Source organism: Cyanistes caeruleus, chromosome 13 (assembly GCF_971803275.1).
Source record: "Cyanistes caeruleus chromosome 13, bCyaCae1.hap1.1, whole genome shotgun sequence".
Taxonomy (NCBI): Eukaryota; Metazoa; Chordata; class Aves; order Passeriformes; family Paridae; genus Cyanistes; species Cyanistes caeruleus.
In genome coordinates, this window is record NC_141713.1 from 14,643,129 (window position 1) to 14,660,942 (window position 17,814).

At 36.7% G+C, this 17,814-nt stretch overlaps 1 protein-coding gene across 4 annotated transcripts in view; it reads right to left on the minus strand.

Moving 5' to 3' along the window:
* Nucleotides 1-16,002, minus strand: part of LRRC49 (leucine rich repeat containing 49) — a 35,178-nt gene extending 19,176 nt beyond the window's left edge. For 2 of the 4 annotated variants that reach the window (XM_023933668.2, XM_086849022.1), the window contains exons 1-8: nt 15,736-16,002; nt 15,189-15,251; nt 14,558-14,645; nt 12,155-12,254; nt 11,374-11,577; nt 9,973-10,039; nt 5,919-6,062; nt 1,927-1,988 (exon numbers count right to left, since the gene is read on the minus strand). In XM_023933668.2, coding sequence (XP_023789436.2) covers nt 1,927-1,988; nt 5,919-6,062; nt 9,973-10,039; nt 11,374-11,577; nt 12,155-12,254; nt 14,558-14,645; nt 15,189-15,251; nt 15,736-15,789 — 782 coding nt within the window. In that variant the 5' untranslated portion in view covers nt 15,790-16,002. Of the gene's footprint in view, nt 1-1,926; nt 1,989-5,918; nt 6,063-8,299; nt 8,587-9,972; nt 10,040-11,373; nt 11,578-12,154; nt 12,255-14,557; nt 14,646-15,188; nt 15,252-15,735 lie in introns of those variants that run through there. The other 2 variants (XM_086849023.1, XM_086849024.1) reach the window with 2 other exon arrangements.
* Nucleotides 16,003-17,814: the final 1,812 nt, after the last annotated feature.

Sequence of the window (17,814 nt, forward strand, 5' to 3'; positions counted from 1 at the left end):
AACTGAACTGAAACACATCCACCCATCAATACTGCATAAGCTAAATACAAGTATTCTGAAATACCAGCATATGCTGCTGGTACTTTTTAGTCTCTTCACATACAGGTAAAAAGAGATGCAGAATAAGGAGAATTACAGGGTTTTTAGCCTTCAGAACTGCTATATGTAGTAAAAGCTTATTTTTAAAAACCTGAGATGAATGTGATTAAAAGAAATTTTTCATTTGTGTGTTTTAAAATAATGACTAGTAAATAGAGAGTTAAAGTTATCTATCCACATATCTACCCACATGCATAGATCAAATTTATAGAAGAGCAATATCTTTTTTTTAACATTAAGATATTTTTATACCTATTCCAACTGCAAACTCAAATCAAATTATATATTTCCATATATGTTCTAGATAAGTATTTGCAACTTACATGAAACCTAAGACTAGATCTAGCAATAGACCAACTAAAGCCTCCATGAATAAATGACAAAAAAATTGATTTAGTACCAAGAAGCAAGCTATTGATCACAAACTTTGAGAAATCAAAACCTCACAGTAAATTCCAAACATTTTTCCTTCTTTGAACACTGTAAAAATAACATGAATTTGCCTAAATCAATATGATAGAGTAGTCAGAAAGCTGCACAAAATCCACCAAGTCCATAAAAAGACAGGGCAATTTCCCTGACTGCAGTGATGCTCCCTGACAGCGAGGGAGCCAAGCTGCTGCAGTCCCCTCCTTGCTCCTGCCAACCTGAGACTTTTTTTAGAAAGCCAGAAACAAAGGCAAGTCTCAATTATGGAAATGATTCAACAGAAGCAAAATGCTAACCCCCTCTCTTCACTATGCCAATTTAAAACATAAAATAAGAAGACTAGCAAATTAACTAAGGGAGGAGCATAAGAAAGACTCCTGCGGTTCATCTCTGAATTGTTTTTAAATGTTTAACTGCCATGAGTATTTAAGATGTACTGCATTTGTACTTTAAGAACCTAAGGAACACAGACAAGTAGGTTGGAGATGTCTGCAAAAAACATAATGCAGGTCAATATAAAATGTTTGAGTAGCTATTAAAATAAAAGCTCCCCTACTAAGTACATTTTACAGAGAAAGCAGATACCACAAGAATAGCATGGTATTTCCAGTAATTAGAACACGAAGCATCTTCCCCCTACCTCACATCTAATTATTTGATTCTAAACAAAGAAAGCTGTTGGTGATCAAGGAATTAAAAAAAGGACATAGCAAACTGAAGATAATGCAGGCACTTGGCTTTTTTTTCAAATACTGGCACGAGCATAAAGGCAGACTTCAAAAATGCATTAATATGAAAAGGCACAGAAGACAAACATTTCTATTTATAACAAAATGATCTTAGCTACTTGAAACTATAGAAGCCCAGCTTTGTGAGTTGAGCTATTTTGCTTCTGCCATCTGGTCTGAAGGAGAACCATGAATATACCTTTCAGACTTTATTAATTCATGGACAAGTAAAATACAAGCATGAAATAATTTACCCATAGCAAACAGAATCTGACTCAGCAGTTTGCATAACTCCAGAAATACAGTGATGGAATGTTAAATATAATTTGTACCTTGCATAATGCTGCTTTAACAGACAACTAGGTTAACAGCAAAACAACATATTTACAAATCCACTTTTAATTTTGACCACTATAAACAGTATAATCAATTAAAAATATGTTTCTTGGTAGAATATTCACAGTACAACTTCATTTAAATGCAAAGGGTTTCAAGAATTGTTATACTTAAGGTAGAAAATAGACAATGGCTTGATTGTATTTTTATCTGACATGTTAGGGAAGGAAAAAAGGATCTGTACTCATAGTGTTTGAATTCAAATTTTCATGATATACAGTTCCAGTAGGATACTTCAAATTACTGATAGGAAGCAAGTTACCATTCCCCTTACCTAGATATATTGTTGAAGCTGAGGAAGAGACGCTGGAGACAGGGTAAAGTATCCACATCTTTCTAGAAAGAAAAGATAGGCATCAATTCAGCAGCTGAAACTGGCTTTTGAGCCTCTTTACTTGGCCTGATGAAATGCTTTCATTTCTAAATGCTGTAACCTTGCTGCAACATTGATTTCTGTTGAACGTGCAGCTCCATCTCTCCCTAATGCAGACTGCAAGGGAGTGTTTCAGTGCAGATCCCACTCTGCAGAACAAGCTGCATCACTTGCAAAGCAAATGATGGTAAAGAAAAGGAGGATACGGCTGCTGCTGCTTTTGGGAAATAAGCCAAGGTGCTGTCTCAGCATTTAAACTGCAGGATAAACATGCTAAAAAAAAAAAAAAAAAAGCTTGCTGAAATAAGGTTTTTGAAGTGCAATACAGCACTGCCAAACAGCAGTGACTCTCTGGACAGAGAATGACCTGAAGGACTCTGTCACCTTTACAATTAGTACATTTAGATGAAGGTATGAATCGTGAATTTACAGAATAAGAAACTCTAAATTTAACATTGCCATTAAATGTCTTTGCAGAAAACCTCTAAATAGTAAATAACTCAATTAGTAATATGAGACATATCAAGTAAGATCAAACTTCATTTATGAAACATAAATCCATATCAGACAGACAGCACAGTCTGCAGGGATTCACAAGCCATTCAAACCTAACCCCTCAGTTCTAAGTCTGCATCTCCTTACCTAACAGTGGCCATACTCCAACCTGAAACCAGAGGACACAAACCTGGGAAAGGAAAAGGAGCATCAGAGCTCAGTGTCTTGATTTTAGCCTACATGTCTTCCTCACTTCATCAGATTTCTGACATGTCTACATAGCAGTCCAGACCAGTTCATTCCAAACAGGTAAACAAAGGCAGCTCCAACAAACCCTGAAGCTCCTAATGAAACACTAAATCTAAACTAACAAAGCTGCTGAGAATCACTGCTGGATACAATGAGCAGGGCTTATGTGATGAAGCCTGCAGTTGCAAAACTCTTGGTTCAGAGGTGTCCTGAGTCCCCCCAGATCAGACCATGGAAAGATTGAGTTCATACATTTGGGTATCCCCTCAGTCCCTAAGGCTACTTGGTGTTAATGCCTGAAAGGATGGACACACATGATACAGGTGGACACACACATGAAAATAGGCATCACAGGCTGATGCACAGTAATGCTTAAGCAGCAATGACTTCAACTAATTACTGGGGAACACAGAGTAATTACCCCTCAAGTCAAATTTCCTAACAGGATGTGTTGGTCTTTTGTAAAACTTATTGCAAGTCTCATAGGTGTGGCAGGAAACACTAGACAGGATTGTTTAAAAAACCCCCCATAACCTCCAGCTACTTCAATTTTGATACAAAGTCTTATAGTGAGGTGGACAGAGGGCAGGAGCTCTTTCCTGAAAAATGTCTTGACCAGTCCTCCTTCAAGTCTAAGATCAAGCTCCAGATGACAAAATCCAAAATACTGAATTTAATTCCTCAAAGCAAAGAAGCTGGTCATTCTTTCAAAGAAAAATATAGATAATCTTCCTATCAGAGGCTTTAACTCACAATTGGATGGAAAATAAGTAGATATTTCATAACTCATGGTATGTATAGATCTGTGCTTTTGATGCCATATGAGACTCTTTGTAATCATTTATTCTGCATGCTATTCTCCTGAGTAGTCAGACTCTGTATACACTTCAGTCCTGTAAGTTGCTTCTGCTATAAACCAAGCCCCAGGACTGTCTCTGTAAATCCTACAGCTTTGAATCAACTACAGTTCATTCTTACAAAAATAACTACTGATGATTCAAGGATTTTCAGTCTGTAGTGAAAAGCTCAAAGACAAAAAACAGTCCCTAAATTGGTAGTCCAAGGCCAGTAGATTGTAAAGTCTGACTGCAGATTTAATTGTTCAAACTAGCTACAACCCAGTTGGATAACTTTAGTAATTCAATACAGTAAATTGCAAAGGGCAGAGAGTTCAGTACAGAACCTTCTCTTGTTTGACAAAGGAGATCATCCTCTTTCCTACACAAGAATAATACACTTAGGGCAGGTCAAAGGGAGGTATGTGAAAAATAAGGAAGGTTCACAAAAAAATGCAAAGTTATTTAAATCAGATTAATTTTTAAAATTATTTTAGAACAGTAATTTATTTTTAAAATTGAGTTTAGATTCTTTCATTTGAAGGACTAATCAAACTTAAAAAGCTTGATTCATAATGAGTGTTGTCACATTAACTGAGTAACCAAAGCACAGTAAACAAATTATTTTCATGAGCTTAGGAGTGAATATTTTGCAGTTAAGTGCTAGATCATAGCAATATAATGATTAAAATATCTCTACCACCTGCACAATCAACCACATGATCTTAATCTTCATCTTAAAGAAATACAGTCCCCCTCCCTCAGCTACTTGAGTGCTCCAAAAATAAAATATCTTGGGTATTCTTTCCATAGAATGATCTCTTTCTTTCCATATTTCTGCATTTTTAGTAATTTCCTATTGCAGCAGAATCTGAATTTCCATACAAAAGGAATGTGGCTGTCATTTTAAAAAAAATAAAACAAATATAAGAAACACACGCACATCATTGTACACACAGTAAAAGACAACACCTATCATTAAAATAAGAAAAAAATATTTTATTTTAGGAGCCATATTTTCTTAAGAGTTTTAGACAATATAATGTGTCCAAAACTTAAACACAGAGTTAGTGCCATACTAGCTAAAATTACCATTCAAAGAAAAACAAAACAATCCACAATCACAAAACTGCATTTCATTAGAATTTAACCAGAGTAAAAACCCAAAAAGATAGCAACAACAACAGTTAAAAAAACCCACAGGCCAACAAGCAAAATAAATATTTCCCAGAAGAGAACATCATCTTCTGAAACACTGCCTCTGCCAGGAAACACTAAAACATTGAGATACAGCACAGAGTCCAAGTCTGTAAGTCACTAATTTAAATTTCATGCTGATTCTTGTGACAGCAGAAGGCAAGCAGAAAGTACAAGTTGCACCTGAGAGGACTGAAAAGGCAGAAGCTACAAGCAAAGAGAATTCCAGATAACATCACTGACACAGGGGAAGGTACAGTGACAGAATCAGCAATGAGCAGAAATTTCTTATTTTTGAGATCTAAGAACAATTCCTATTTGACAAATAGCAGAAACTGAAGACAAGAAAGGTTCAGCAGCAACAGGGGACTAGGAACTAAATTATGCAGGCCAGAAAAAGGTAGCTATCTAAGTAAACTGTTTTATTTTTGAAAGCTCTTGTTTGAATAATCCACTTGCCATACCTGAACTACAACTCAAATTGCAAAGTGAAAAGCTTAATTTTTAGACTATGAAGATTTAAAATGCTGGGTTAAAGCTTCTATTGGAAAACTCTGCTCTTATAATCAATACCTGTTTTCTCTGCATTTACCCTGGCAACATTCCTAAGTTGAAATGTAAGCTGATCTTATGGCTTAGCTAACCTACAGAAATCAAGATGATTTCTTTCTAGAACATGAGCTTGTATGGAAGTATCTAAATTTACAGGTTAGAGCCACAGAGCTTTTGCAAAATCTCTTCCTCCCTCCCAAAGGAACATCATGAACTTTCAATATTTGAAACGCTACAAGTCATCATAGAATCACAGCATGGTTTGGGTTGGAAGAGAGCTTTAAAGGTTATCTAAGTCTAGTCTCCCTGATCATATTTAAATAAAATAACACTAGAATTGAACATTTGTTTCACCTTTATGTTGTAGAATTAAGTATTGCAGCAGAACAATATAAGCAACATATATGTGTTATATATATATATCACATAATATGAGGAAACACAAGATGTCAAAAATCTGAAACACTGATATGGTTTAAACAAGTCAGAGTTATCATGCATTTTGTCAAAAGCAAAGACAAGGAAATGAAAAAGAAAAGAAAGGACAAGTGCTTTGCTCCTTACTATAGCAGAGACTTGATTATGACGGAGGTTGAGCTCTGTGAGTGAATCCAGTCCATTCAGGTTTTCTACAACAGTTAGCAGGTTTCTGGCAAGGTTTAACACTCTCAGTTCACTTAAATGACTGATGTTTTCTATTTTGGCAATCTGTTAGAGATAAGATAAACATGTACACTGTGTTTTATATGAATATTAAAAAAAATTTAAAATAATTATATATATATATATATATATATATATGTGGCACACACATTTTCTAAAAGTATACATGAATTATCAGCTTCATACAATAGTGTGCCTGTTTCTCTAAACCATGATACTCAGAGGTCCAGAACAAGTATTCACCCACATTTTTCTTGCTATCCTGCAGTAAAACTCAGTCAACATTTCCTTCTATCCCATCAGAAATCAGGTTACTTCAGCTGTGCTGCTCTGTAGCAGCAACCTCAAAGACAGAAAACCAAGACAGCACTGGTATCGTAGTAAGCCAAAATGGGGAAATCTTGTGCATAGTTGAGCCTTAATTTGTCTGCAAAGATATTCAGTTGTTTTCCTGAGATTAGAAAAGGGAGGGACCTAACAAAGAATGAATTACAGTAAACAGGCAGCTGACAGATGCTTCTTTTTATACTTAATTCCCTATTTTAAAGGCTCAGGTGATAATGACAAGGCAAAACAAAAAAGGCATAAAAGGAGCAATAATAGCTAATGATCCTTAATTTTAGTTTTTATTTTCAGAAATTCCAATATATTTTACAGAGGTGTTGATTATTGCTCTGATGACTCAGTATGGATTCAATTCCTGCTGTTATTATTTCCCAGAGATCCACACAAAGCTCTCTATCCAGATAATTATTTCTCATGGCAGTGTGGGATCTGTCCTTCAACACGTATGCAGAATTTGTGCCTGACTTAAGGAGTCAGGGAGAAGGAGGACAGCCACTGCACAAGGGACATGCCTATGGTACTCTCAGTAAAATCCACACTGGGTGGCAGAAAGAAGACAGCAAGTTTTCCTGTGGAAAATACTTCAGCAGCCACAAGGTTTTGGCAGTGCAAAGAGCTAAGATGTATCATTCCCTGACAGTTAGAATTAGCATCTCTGTACCACTGTAGGCCCCCTTTAGCACCCAGTGCCCAGGCACACCATTCCTCCTCTAAGAGGCCAACAGTGCCAAAAGGTGCAGACCAGTAAAACAGTGCCTGGTGTCACAGACATGGAACTTCCTGGTGCTTTACACCAGTGCAAGTCTGGCCATGCCAGTTTGCAGAAAGTGTCTAGCACCTCCTGGAACAGAAGATGATCATTTAACAGTTTGAGAACATTCTGTTGGTAATTTCCATCATATCCATACACATATACATGTATATGCAAATCTGTAACTGGAATATGCTGCTATAAGAAGTATTTGAGCAATTTCTCAGTTAAAAAGCATACAAAAGTAAATGGCAAGACCAAAATTAAATAACATCCTCAACCTTTGATTTGAGGTGCTTAAACTTGTGATTCAACTGCTAATTAAACTACCAATTTATGTGTATTTTATACAAAAATATTAAAGCAAGAGGAACAGAAAATATCACTATTTAAAAGAACATATTTATACTGACAGACTTTTAAAGCAACCCTAATATCAGAGAATTGGCATGAAGAGCACAGACCTCTGCTGATGTCTGCCCAGCTAGAATTACAGGCAAGAATGCCACAGTCTAGAATACTAATCCTGGTATTTCACTGCTATTGCAAAGATAATGATTTCATCAGCAACATATAGAGATACTCTCTACCATTTTGCTAAGCTTTAAGATTAACTCTACTGAATTGCCTGTTTCAATTATGCATGCACACATGAAGGTACACCAGCTTTTCATATGGACTGTTAGATAAGAAGTAATTGAAGCTATTATCACTTCTTTTTGGATGTTTCAAATAATACTTACATAATATCAAAAAAATTAGTACACAAGTCAGAGTCTCCTTGTAAACACTGAACAAAAACACTATTTATTTTCTCATTTGCTTGTATCATTTAATACCTCACTATGAAATAGAAGTCAGAAAAAGGTTGGTATGCACCAAATAATCACCCATCAATAATTAAATTGCACAAATGGAAGTTGCATCTTTTAAAAAACATTCTGAGATGAATGAAAAAAAGCTCATGCATGAAAAAAAAATCAGGTTGCATAATTTTACTTGCATCTTGAACCCCTGGAAAGAAAAATGATTCACAGAATTAAACAGAACACAGGAAATTACTCCAATAACTTTTCATATTTAACACGTTCTAGAATAAAATTTATGTGTAGAGTCCCTGAACAATGCAACTCTATGTGTCTATATTACTGTGCCAATAATAGTTAATCTAGTGTATTTCCAGTACCTTGTCTATAACTTGTATACAGGATTTAACTGTTCAGTGTTCACCTGGGATAACTGGTAACATATAAGAGATACTGCACAGGATTAACAATGCTCAATAATTATTGTCTTTTTGCTCAACACCACTGAGATAAGTCTGGATCCAATTCTCTGCTCCGTTGTTTAATTTGGTACATTCTTGAACATGAGAACCACATTTTGAAGTTCTCAAAGCCAATTATGTTGCTGTAGTCTATTCTTCAGAAATTTAGAGTGTAGAAGAAATATCTTTTAAGATAGGCTAGAAGGCTGCAAAAAATAAAAATCCCACAAATTTAAATAGTCAAAGGAGCTCCCTTATTCAGTGCTATATAAGTAAACAACAAAACATAACCCAGCCTTCAAAAGAAGGCACTAGTCCACTAAGATATATCCCAAACACAGCATTTCTTCATTAAACCTTCAAAAATAACTAATACTATGGATGGCAGATTGATGCTTTAAATTTTGAATTCCTCAAAGACAGGGAAAAAAAGAACTTAAACAGAAAAACTTCATTATCTTTGAATTAGGAAGGAAGAGAAAAATAATTTATTTATGGAAGGTAAGTTCATAGTCTTTATTTGGTCTTTACATGAATAATACACTAAACCTACCAAAACCAGAAATAACTGACTCAATTTCCAAACATTTGTGCCCTTCACATCTACATTTATGATGCAAAAATTTTGAAAACCAAAATAACTTAAACTCCAAGATTTAATGTTAGTTGCAGATGCAAGGTAATTTTTTACATTTGCTGGATCAAAGAAAGCCTATCATTATTTAGGGGGCCAAGTAACAACCAGCCTAAAACTCCTAGTAAAGCTGCAGTTAATGTAAAGAGAGTTCTACAGACACTTGAAGACAAAAAAAGTCGGACCTACATCACAGTCACTTGTAAGAATTGTGCAAGATGCCTTTCATTTTCATTAGTGATACCTTCATTGTGCTGGGAAAGTGTGCTGCCACAGCTGCATCATTAGTCTGCATGTATTTTTATCAAAACCATAACCCCCCTGCAAATTTCCAACAGCAATACAAAAAGGTTTGTGTTGTTTAAACAAACACTTGTGAATGAATGTTTGGAGATGGCCAAGACCCCAAGGGCAATGCCATCACCTGGCCCCCGACTGCCTCTGCCACTGCACAATGTGCACATTGTTTGACTAATGGGATTCAAAGCAGCCACAAATTTACTGTATCACTTATGACAATAAGTCCCTACAGTGCTAACTTGGCTTTTTCTTCTCTTCTACATGTATGAAGGGAATCTGGTTTTGTCAGACCACCAACAGCAGAAACAGCAATCAATCAGACCTAAATATTTAACAGCAGTTCTAAAACTGTGATACTTCAATTACACCACAACTGCTTGTGGTAGGTTACTGTTGTGTAGGTGTGCCATTATACTCAGCTAACTCAGCATTTTAATCACTGTAACCTTCCTGAAGTACAACACTGAAAGTACAAGAGACTGGTACAAACACTCAAAATAAACGTCATGACACCTTTTATTAACTTATTAATTTCTGCTACCTCAAGAGCTGCAAACTTGCCACCAATTCCCTTTCACAAAAAAATACTTTGGTAAAAGACACACCAAAACATGATGTCTACACAACAAACATAAGCAATTAAGTTATTGTACTGCACCTGATTTCCATGAAGATCTAAAACATCAAGGTTTTTTAGGTTTTCCAGATTTGAGATTTTCTTTATTCTGCAAGATTACAAGTATGAGAATTACTTTTAATATTAGATTAAAAGTATCTTTTGTTTTCCAGACAATACAAAATTAAGCCTTTTCTTCCTGACTGACAGAAAAATAACAAAATTTTGAACCATGAAAAAAAATTGATAGATAAATGAGTATGACTTTAAGACTATCACCTTCCTCTCTGACTGTCAAGAATTTAATAGCAACAGAGTTTATATGGTTCTTCTAGAAAGAAGAAAAGGATGGAATACTTGCTCCACTGGAAACCAAAGTCAGCAACTTCATTGTCTTAAAACTTCTCTGTCTGGTCATGTTTCGTCAGTTTCCAGACCTAGGCTATTATACACCCAACAGCATCATCTGCTGGCTGATGACATTAAACACGTGTATTAAGCATTTGTTTCAAGAGTAATCAAAGATCACACACAGACCAAGCTGAAAACAAGGTGTTAACAACTCTGTCTGATATATCCACTCACTCATGAGTAGGCCAAGTCCTAACTACATCAACACACGTCTAAGCTAAACAGCACTCAGGGTGATTATGATAAAGAAAATAATTCCTCAAAGCACTTTAAAATTGTAGTATCCACACCCCCAACATTTTACTATAAACAAAATTGATTTCTACAGGTGAGATTTTTAATACAAAAGCTCTTAGTTGTAGTAATATACTTCACTATTGAAACTTGTAAGTTTTGAATACAGGCTGAATTAGGAGGTACATTCTTTATAACCTGCACATAACTGAAATCTGGTCACCGGTTCTCACTTTACTGAATATAAGAAAATGAGGAAAACTTTAAAGTCAGAGCACAACCTTTAGATGTGTGAGCAATTCCACAGATAAATGTATTAAATTTTTAAAATTAAAGGCTGCAGGACTAGAAGCAATAAATAAGCATTAAAATCCATGAGTCATCTGTCTGGTATTTTTCCCAGCTAAATACATCAGAAAGAACCTTTCTATAGGTTATAAATAATCAATGAATACTACATTTGATCTGAAAAGACATTCCACAACATTTCATACAAATGTAAGAATACTTACATATATTTAACAATTGATCAGAATAGAAGATTAGATGGAAACACGTGAAGTACTTTGGAAACATTGCTTAAATTTACTAAGAAAGGAAGTTTTGAAGAACATGACACACAAAATCTGTGTGCTTCCTCAGTGGGATCCCTGACACTTAGCTAATCTTATGGCTGGTCTCACTGGTATGACAGCAACATCACAAACTGAAAACTAACAGAAACTATGGGAAATCACAGTTGTTACACCGTTGTTACATAGGCAGAAGAGTGTCTTGGCTACATTTTATTAATTTTACCTGTTCTTTCCCAACAGAAGGACTCTCAGGGATCTCAAAGTTGAAACCCCACTTATCTCTTCAATCTGATTATCATATAAATCTAAGAAAACAAGATGGTGGAGATTAGAAATATTTTGGATACGAGTTATAAAGTTATGCTGGAAATTCAAAAGACGAAGGTGATCTTCCCCATCAATAATTGGGCACACTGTCAGTTTTTGCCTGGAAGAAAAAAAGAAAAAAAATAGAATACACCAGTAAGTAACAAATCAGTAATCCACCTTCTGCTCACCCACTCTGAACAGAGAAAAGTATATTATCTTGGTTAAGGTAGCATTAATTAGGTTTGCTAATTAAATTCTGTAGATAAAGCAGAAACTTCTACCTATTAAAACCTGAAAACATAGCAGAAATACTTTCAAAATTTTCTGAACATCTCTCCTCTCAGAGATTTGTTTGTTACATGGAAACTACATGGAAGTTTTGTGTTGTCACCACACGAAAATTCCATCAGATGCAGTCTCACAATCTGTTAAGTTTTTCTTCAGCTATCACATGAACAGCCTGTTCAGATCAGAAATCTGTCTGCTTTAGATGACTGCTGTATGCATATATTCATCACAAGGATATTCACAAAGAATTTCTCCATGGGACACAATTCTTCTCTCAAAAACACACACACAATCCCCAACAACCCAAGCCCACCACTGACTGCAGCCATTAGTGGAGCACTCGTCACTGTGGCCACTGTAAACCAGGGGCCTGAGGCTCTGGCGCGTGCGTTCCATCACCCTCTCACCTTTCCAGGGTAAGTCTATCTGAGTTCAGAATCTTTTCTTCAGCAGTACGTTGCAATACAGGAAATGTTATTGATGAACTGCTCCCAAAATTTGTGTTATCTATTGGAAAATCATACAGAGAATATATGAGCTACTTTTCTGTAGATGCATGTTGTGAACTACAGGTAATAAAAGCAAAATTTTCTTTCTTATAAAAGGTAAAGCATGAAAGTGCTTTTTGGCTCCATTCAGTACAATGATTTATCAATTTTTTCCTGATATTATTTGTTTATGACTATATCCCTCTACATTCTCTTTCCAAAGTACATCCATTTCTTTCTTTTGAGATTTTTTTCCAACAATTTGTTGCAAGCAGATATTTTGTAAATGCCTTTATTTTAATTAGAATTACCCAACAATATTGTAACATAAGATTGTAAAATTCTTTCACAGTTCAGTATCTGAACTTACAGAAGATAGTACCCAACTTAAGACAAATTTAAAGATACAGATCAAATAGATGTGCACCAAAATATTGAAACATTCCCACAGAGACACAAATAAATGCAAAGTCTTTCAAAGGTAAGTGCACACAATAACCAGTGATCATTGGTATTTCACTCCATTATCAAGAAATAGGCAGCCCTTGAAAACACTTATAGTTACTCATCCTTATGCATTTCATTAATATAAGAGGTAAAAAGGGAGAAAGTCTAAAAATACCTGCAAAATGAATCAACAGATGTGTTCTATGAACTTTGGCTTATTTGGAAAATGATCCACTGAAAAATATTGGTCAAAAATATATCATTGTGTGTGCACACTACCACAAAATATAGGCTTGACTTCTGTGTGCTTGCCCTTTTTTTTTCTCTTCCTTCAAATAACTCAAATATATTACCAGGAAAAACATCAATTCTTTAATAAACAAGACAACTGTTTCACTACTATAGCAATGAGTCTATTGTCTGAAATATACTCTTAGGTATCTGTTTGAGTTAAACAATTAGTCAGTCAATTTAGAATCTTTTCAGTGCTACTCTTGAATTTTATCATTAGCTACTCTAACAACACTCTTTACGCCTCCTTCAAAATCAAAACTCTTAAAAAAACCCAAAAAATATTAAAACCAATTAACATTGTTGCAAAGATCTAACTCTAGTTGTGTCACAGATTTTTAAATGTAAGACCAGAAACTGAATAATCAGTCTGAAAACGTGGCAGGATGGCAGTAATGTGACTTTTTTTCCTACTGTCGTCCTCCTAAAGACATGTGAAAGATCCCCACTGCTCCTCTTTCATTAAAGAAAGCATTATAAAGCTTTCATTATAAATGAATGCTTATAAAAAGCATTTATTTAAATGTCTGTATTATATTTTTGGAAAAGATTTCTAGTGTCTTCCTGACAATCGTGTACTGACCTCTATTAACACCCAAAGGGAGCACTAGGAATCATCTTTTATGGTAAGGCACCCAGTAAAAGAGAGACTAATGAGAAATTTCCACTGCTACCTGAAGCATGTGAACTAAAAATGTGGCTTTTCGTAGGGCTCTGGATTTTGTGCTTTATCAGGACCTAGGAAGATATCATTTTTATTCACTTTTGTGAATAGAAGTCTCCCCAAGTCCTAATAAAGAACCTGTACTCTGCTTCAATGCCAAACTAAAAAGTTCTGTCAGACTGGATGGTACTGGGAGATGGAGCTGCTTATTATGCACCAAAGGACTTAATATTCTTCAGTCTCCTGTGCAGGGAATAAAATCAAACTGCAGACTTACTCCATAAATTGCATAGTATCCCTAAAAGTCAACCCATTCTGAATGGCTGCTGGCCTTCATTTTTTACCAGAATGAACAAAGAGTTACCTTGATAACTAAACTGGTCTTCTACTCACACTAATCACAGACAAGCAGCAGCAACATGGCAAGAAATGTTGCTTCAAGTCTCTTCCTGTCCTCACCACAGTTAGCAGTGGTGCTTAGATAGATAACAGATCACAGGCAGCACCAATATCTTGCTTTGCAAAGCCAAGAGCACCCAAGCACAATAGAAAAACTGTCTCTTAATATCATGGTTCTAAATTAGAAACTAATTTTGTCTATATATATTAAAATGTTAAGCATCCAGTAAAATGTTTGTGTGGCTATTGAGGGAATATACAGTAGGGCACTTGATAGGTTGTGGCATTGTAAGTAAAAGAAAAAATGCTCATCCATGAGGGGAAAAAAAAAGGATGCAAAAAGCCAGACAGTAGCACAGCTGGTTCACGCCATGATGCAACAGTAATCACATTGAATTACTGCAGCCAAGTAGGAAACACTGTCACTCTTACATTTTCTAATCATGATACAATCTTTCTTTACTTTTAAAATAATAAAACAGATACAAAAGACAAACAAGCCAAACCCTGACATATATTACCTTGTCTTCCTGAGTAGTTTCTTTCCAGATCATGCTGCAGAAGTCTGTTGTGGAAAGATGACTGTTCTTTATTTATCCTGAATTCAAACTGTAGCACAATGTAAATGTTAGAGTTTTCAAATGCAAATGTCTTTACACAGACAAACAGAATCTTAGTATTAACAGCAGTTCTCAGGAATTCCTACAAATGCTTTGAAAAAAAAAGAGAAGAAATAATTTCTCCAGTAAAAGGTGTATTCATTCTTTTAAGACACTACAACTAAAAAGCTTCACTGTTGGAAACCAAAATGAAAATATGGAAGCTACCAGAACATATGCAGTTGACTAAATAAATAAAAATCAAGCCCCACCCTGCAAGGAATACTTCAATTACAGAAGAGGGGTACAGACAGAAGATCAAGAAATCACATATACATATATATATATATAAAGCTTATGGCAGGCTATAGTACAAAACAATGCTTTTATGTTTTTAATATGATGAAACAAATTAACAAAATACTATCAGATACATTAGATAAGTCAACAGATGAGTACTAAAAAGGTAATTCCTATTTGAAAGCATACAGCTTTGTTTGTATGATACAACTACATTAGTTAATATAATTATCCAAGAAAAGGTAATTATTACTGGTTTGGTTTTTTCTGGTATTGACGAGGTCTGGATGACCAGCTGGAGACCACAATTATTAACCTGCGAATTGGAGAAAATGCAATTAAATGCTACATGTCTCAGAAGTATCAATACAATTGTTGATTGCAATATTTATAGTGCATGTCAGTAAAATTGCTTTTTAAACAATAAAGCTATTTTCTACAGCAAAATCTGCCAAGAAAGGAACTATTTTGCAAAGTACTATGAAGAATACATCACAGCTCGAAGTAACATTAATTTTTTATTTTACGAAAATGGCACTTGTTTTAGTTTTAAAAATACATTACAAACGTGACTTTTGTGATACAATTCTCAGTATGAAGAAAACAAGCGTTTACATTCAAATATGCCTTGTATTTCCAAAAGGCAAAGCATGCTGATGTTTGAGCTGGATTTACGTGCCAAAACCGAAAGGTCTGACAGGAGCACTGAACCAAAGGGCTCGTCCCTGCCCGTCCCGGCACAGCACGAGTGATGGGCCGAGCTGTCACCCGGCCGGCACCCCCGCCCCGGCAGCACCTACCGCTGCGGGCGCGGCCCGCGGGCCCCGCCCGGGGCGGCCTTTGCTGGGCACCATGGCCCGCTGCCCCTCGGCCCCGCTCGGCTCCGCGCAGCTCCTCAGCTCCGCGCAGTCCCTCGGCCTCAGGCGGTCCCTCGGAGCCCCGCAGCCCCAAACAAACCCGCACGGCCCCGCGCCGCCGCCCTGTCGGAAATGGCTCCGCCGTTACCGCGGCGACCGCGGCTTCCGCCCCGCCCGCCGTCTGGGGCGGCGCGAGGGGCGGGAAAGCGTGAGGGGACGGGGACGGACCGATGGACGGACGGGTGTGTGTGGCGCTCTGTGGTCATCCTGCTGTGTCCGGTGTCACCCCCACCCCGTTGCCCCATAGTAAAAAGCCGCTATTATGATTATATTTTTATGAATTCTACAAGCTAGTGAGTGCGTGTGAAAACCCGTGACAGGGCGAGAAGCTGGATGGTCCCTGTCGTGCCTCAGGAAGTTGTCTTCTGGGGGCACAGACTGGTCACAAAATGTGACAATCACTGAGGTGACAATCAACCTGTGCGAGCTCCTGGTGCTGATCCTCAGCAGCTCCTGGAGCCCAGGAGCTCCACTGATGCGTAGGGGACGCTTTCAAATACACACATCAAGAAATGGGTGGTTAGAGAAGCAATGGTGCGGCTGTCAGTGAGTGGAAGGGCTGTGAATTGGTGCCTTCCCCAATGAGAATCATGGCTTCAAGGTTGGAAGAGACCTTTAAGGTCATCTAGTCGAAATGCCAACCCAGCAGTGCAACTGTAACCCCTAAACCACAAACCACATGATCCAGAGCAGATCCTGATGCTCCTAAACACCTCCCTGGGCAACCTATTCCAATGCCTGGCCACACAAATGGATAAATATTCCAGGTTTAGTTTCTTGCATTGTCATTTTAATTTCCATCTGCTGAAAGGCTGACAGAAGAATAATGTAATTACAGCATATTTTGTGAGAAATGCAAAATATGTGGGGATTTCTTGTTTGTTTGATACGGTTTTCTTAAAGGGTATGTTGACAGTGCTGTACCAACAATAAATGCACAATAAGAAATCTGCGCAGATTTTGGTTGTGCAGTTGATGTTCATGGGTTTATGATGTTTACTGGGCACCAGTGACCCATCGGTTTCCCCCTAAGGGACTTGTCTACATTAATACATTTAGTTTTAAGTTCTGCTGTGGTTACAAATACTGCTTTATCTCTACAGGAAGTTCAGCATTATAGAGCACTGTTATATTAAGAGGAAAATAAAACAAACCAAACAACCCCAAAAAACATTAGTCTGGTAATTTCAATGGAGATCTAGTCAACACAGTGTTTGAAATTATGTCAATCTTCATCTGGCCAAAGTTCTGTGCTGTGAGCACTGGTAGAACAAATAAATGCATCTAGTGTCCTTTGCTATAAAATCAAGTTCCCTTAACCTTGACAGAAAGACATATCAGATAAACCAAAAGGTCTCTCTCAAACATCATTTGGGTTAGCTGTAGCACAGAACAGTTCTTTGTTCATACTCCTGACCTTGTTTGTGCCTGGGGAGGCAAACAACTTCCATGAACCCATACAGAATCTGACCCACAGTCCCTTTCCATATTCTTTCCTCGAATGTGTAATCTGTGTTTGTATTTCTGCATCCACTGAAATAAATAGCAAAGTGATGCATTACCCAATACATATTACAGAATGTTCCATTAGCAGAGAACTAGTGATTTGGTTAGTGATGCTTGTAAGCATATTTCATAAACAAAATACTTTATTGCTTAAGGCACATTTAAAACTCAGCCAAAGCCTGAGGCAGGGCAGTCTCAGAATGTGTCCATGCCAGCAAACCTGACTCATGAGGACTGTTTGCCACAGTGATGAGAACTGGCCCTGAGTGAAGTCTCACTTTTTGTCCATCCAAATTTTCAAGAAGAAAATATTGAAGCAATGCAAACATGAACAAGGATGACACAAACGAAGTTGTGACTTAAAGATCATTTAGCAGTTTGGGTACAAACAGTATTGAAAAAAAGATCTTCCTTGAGTGAAGAATGAGTTATGTGGTAAATTGAAAATATTTTGAT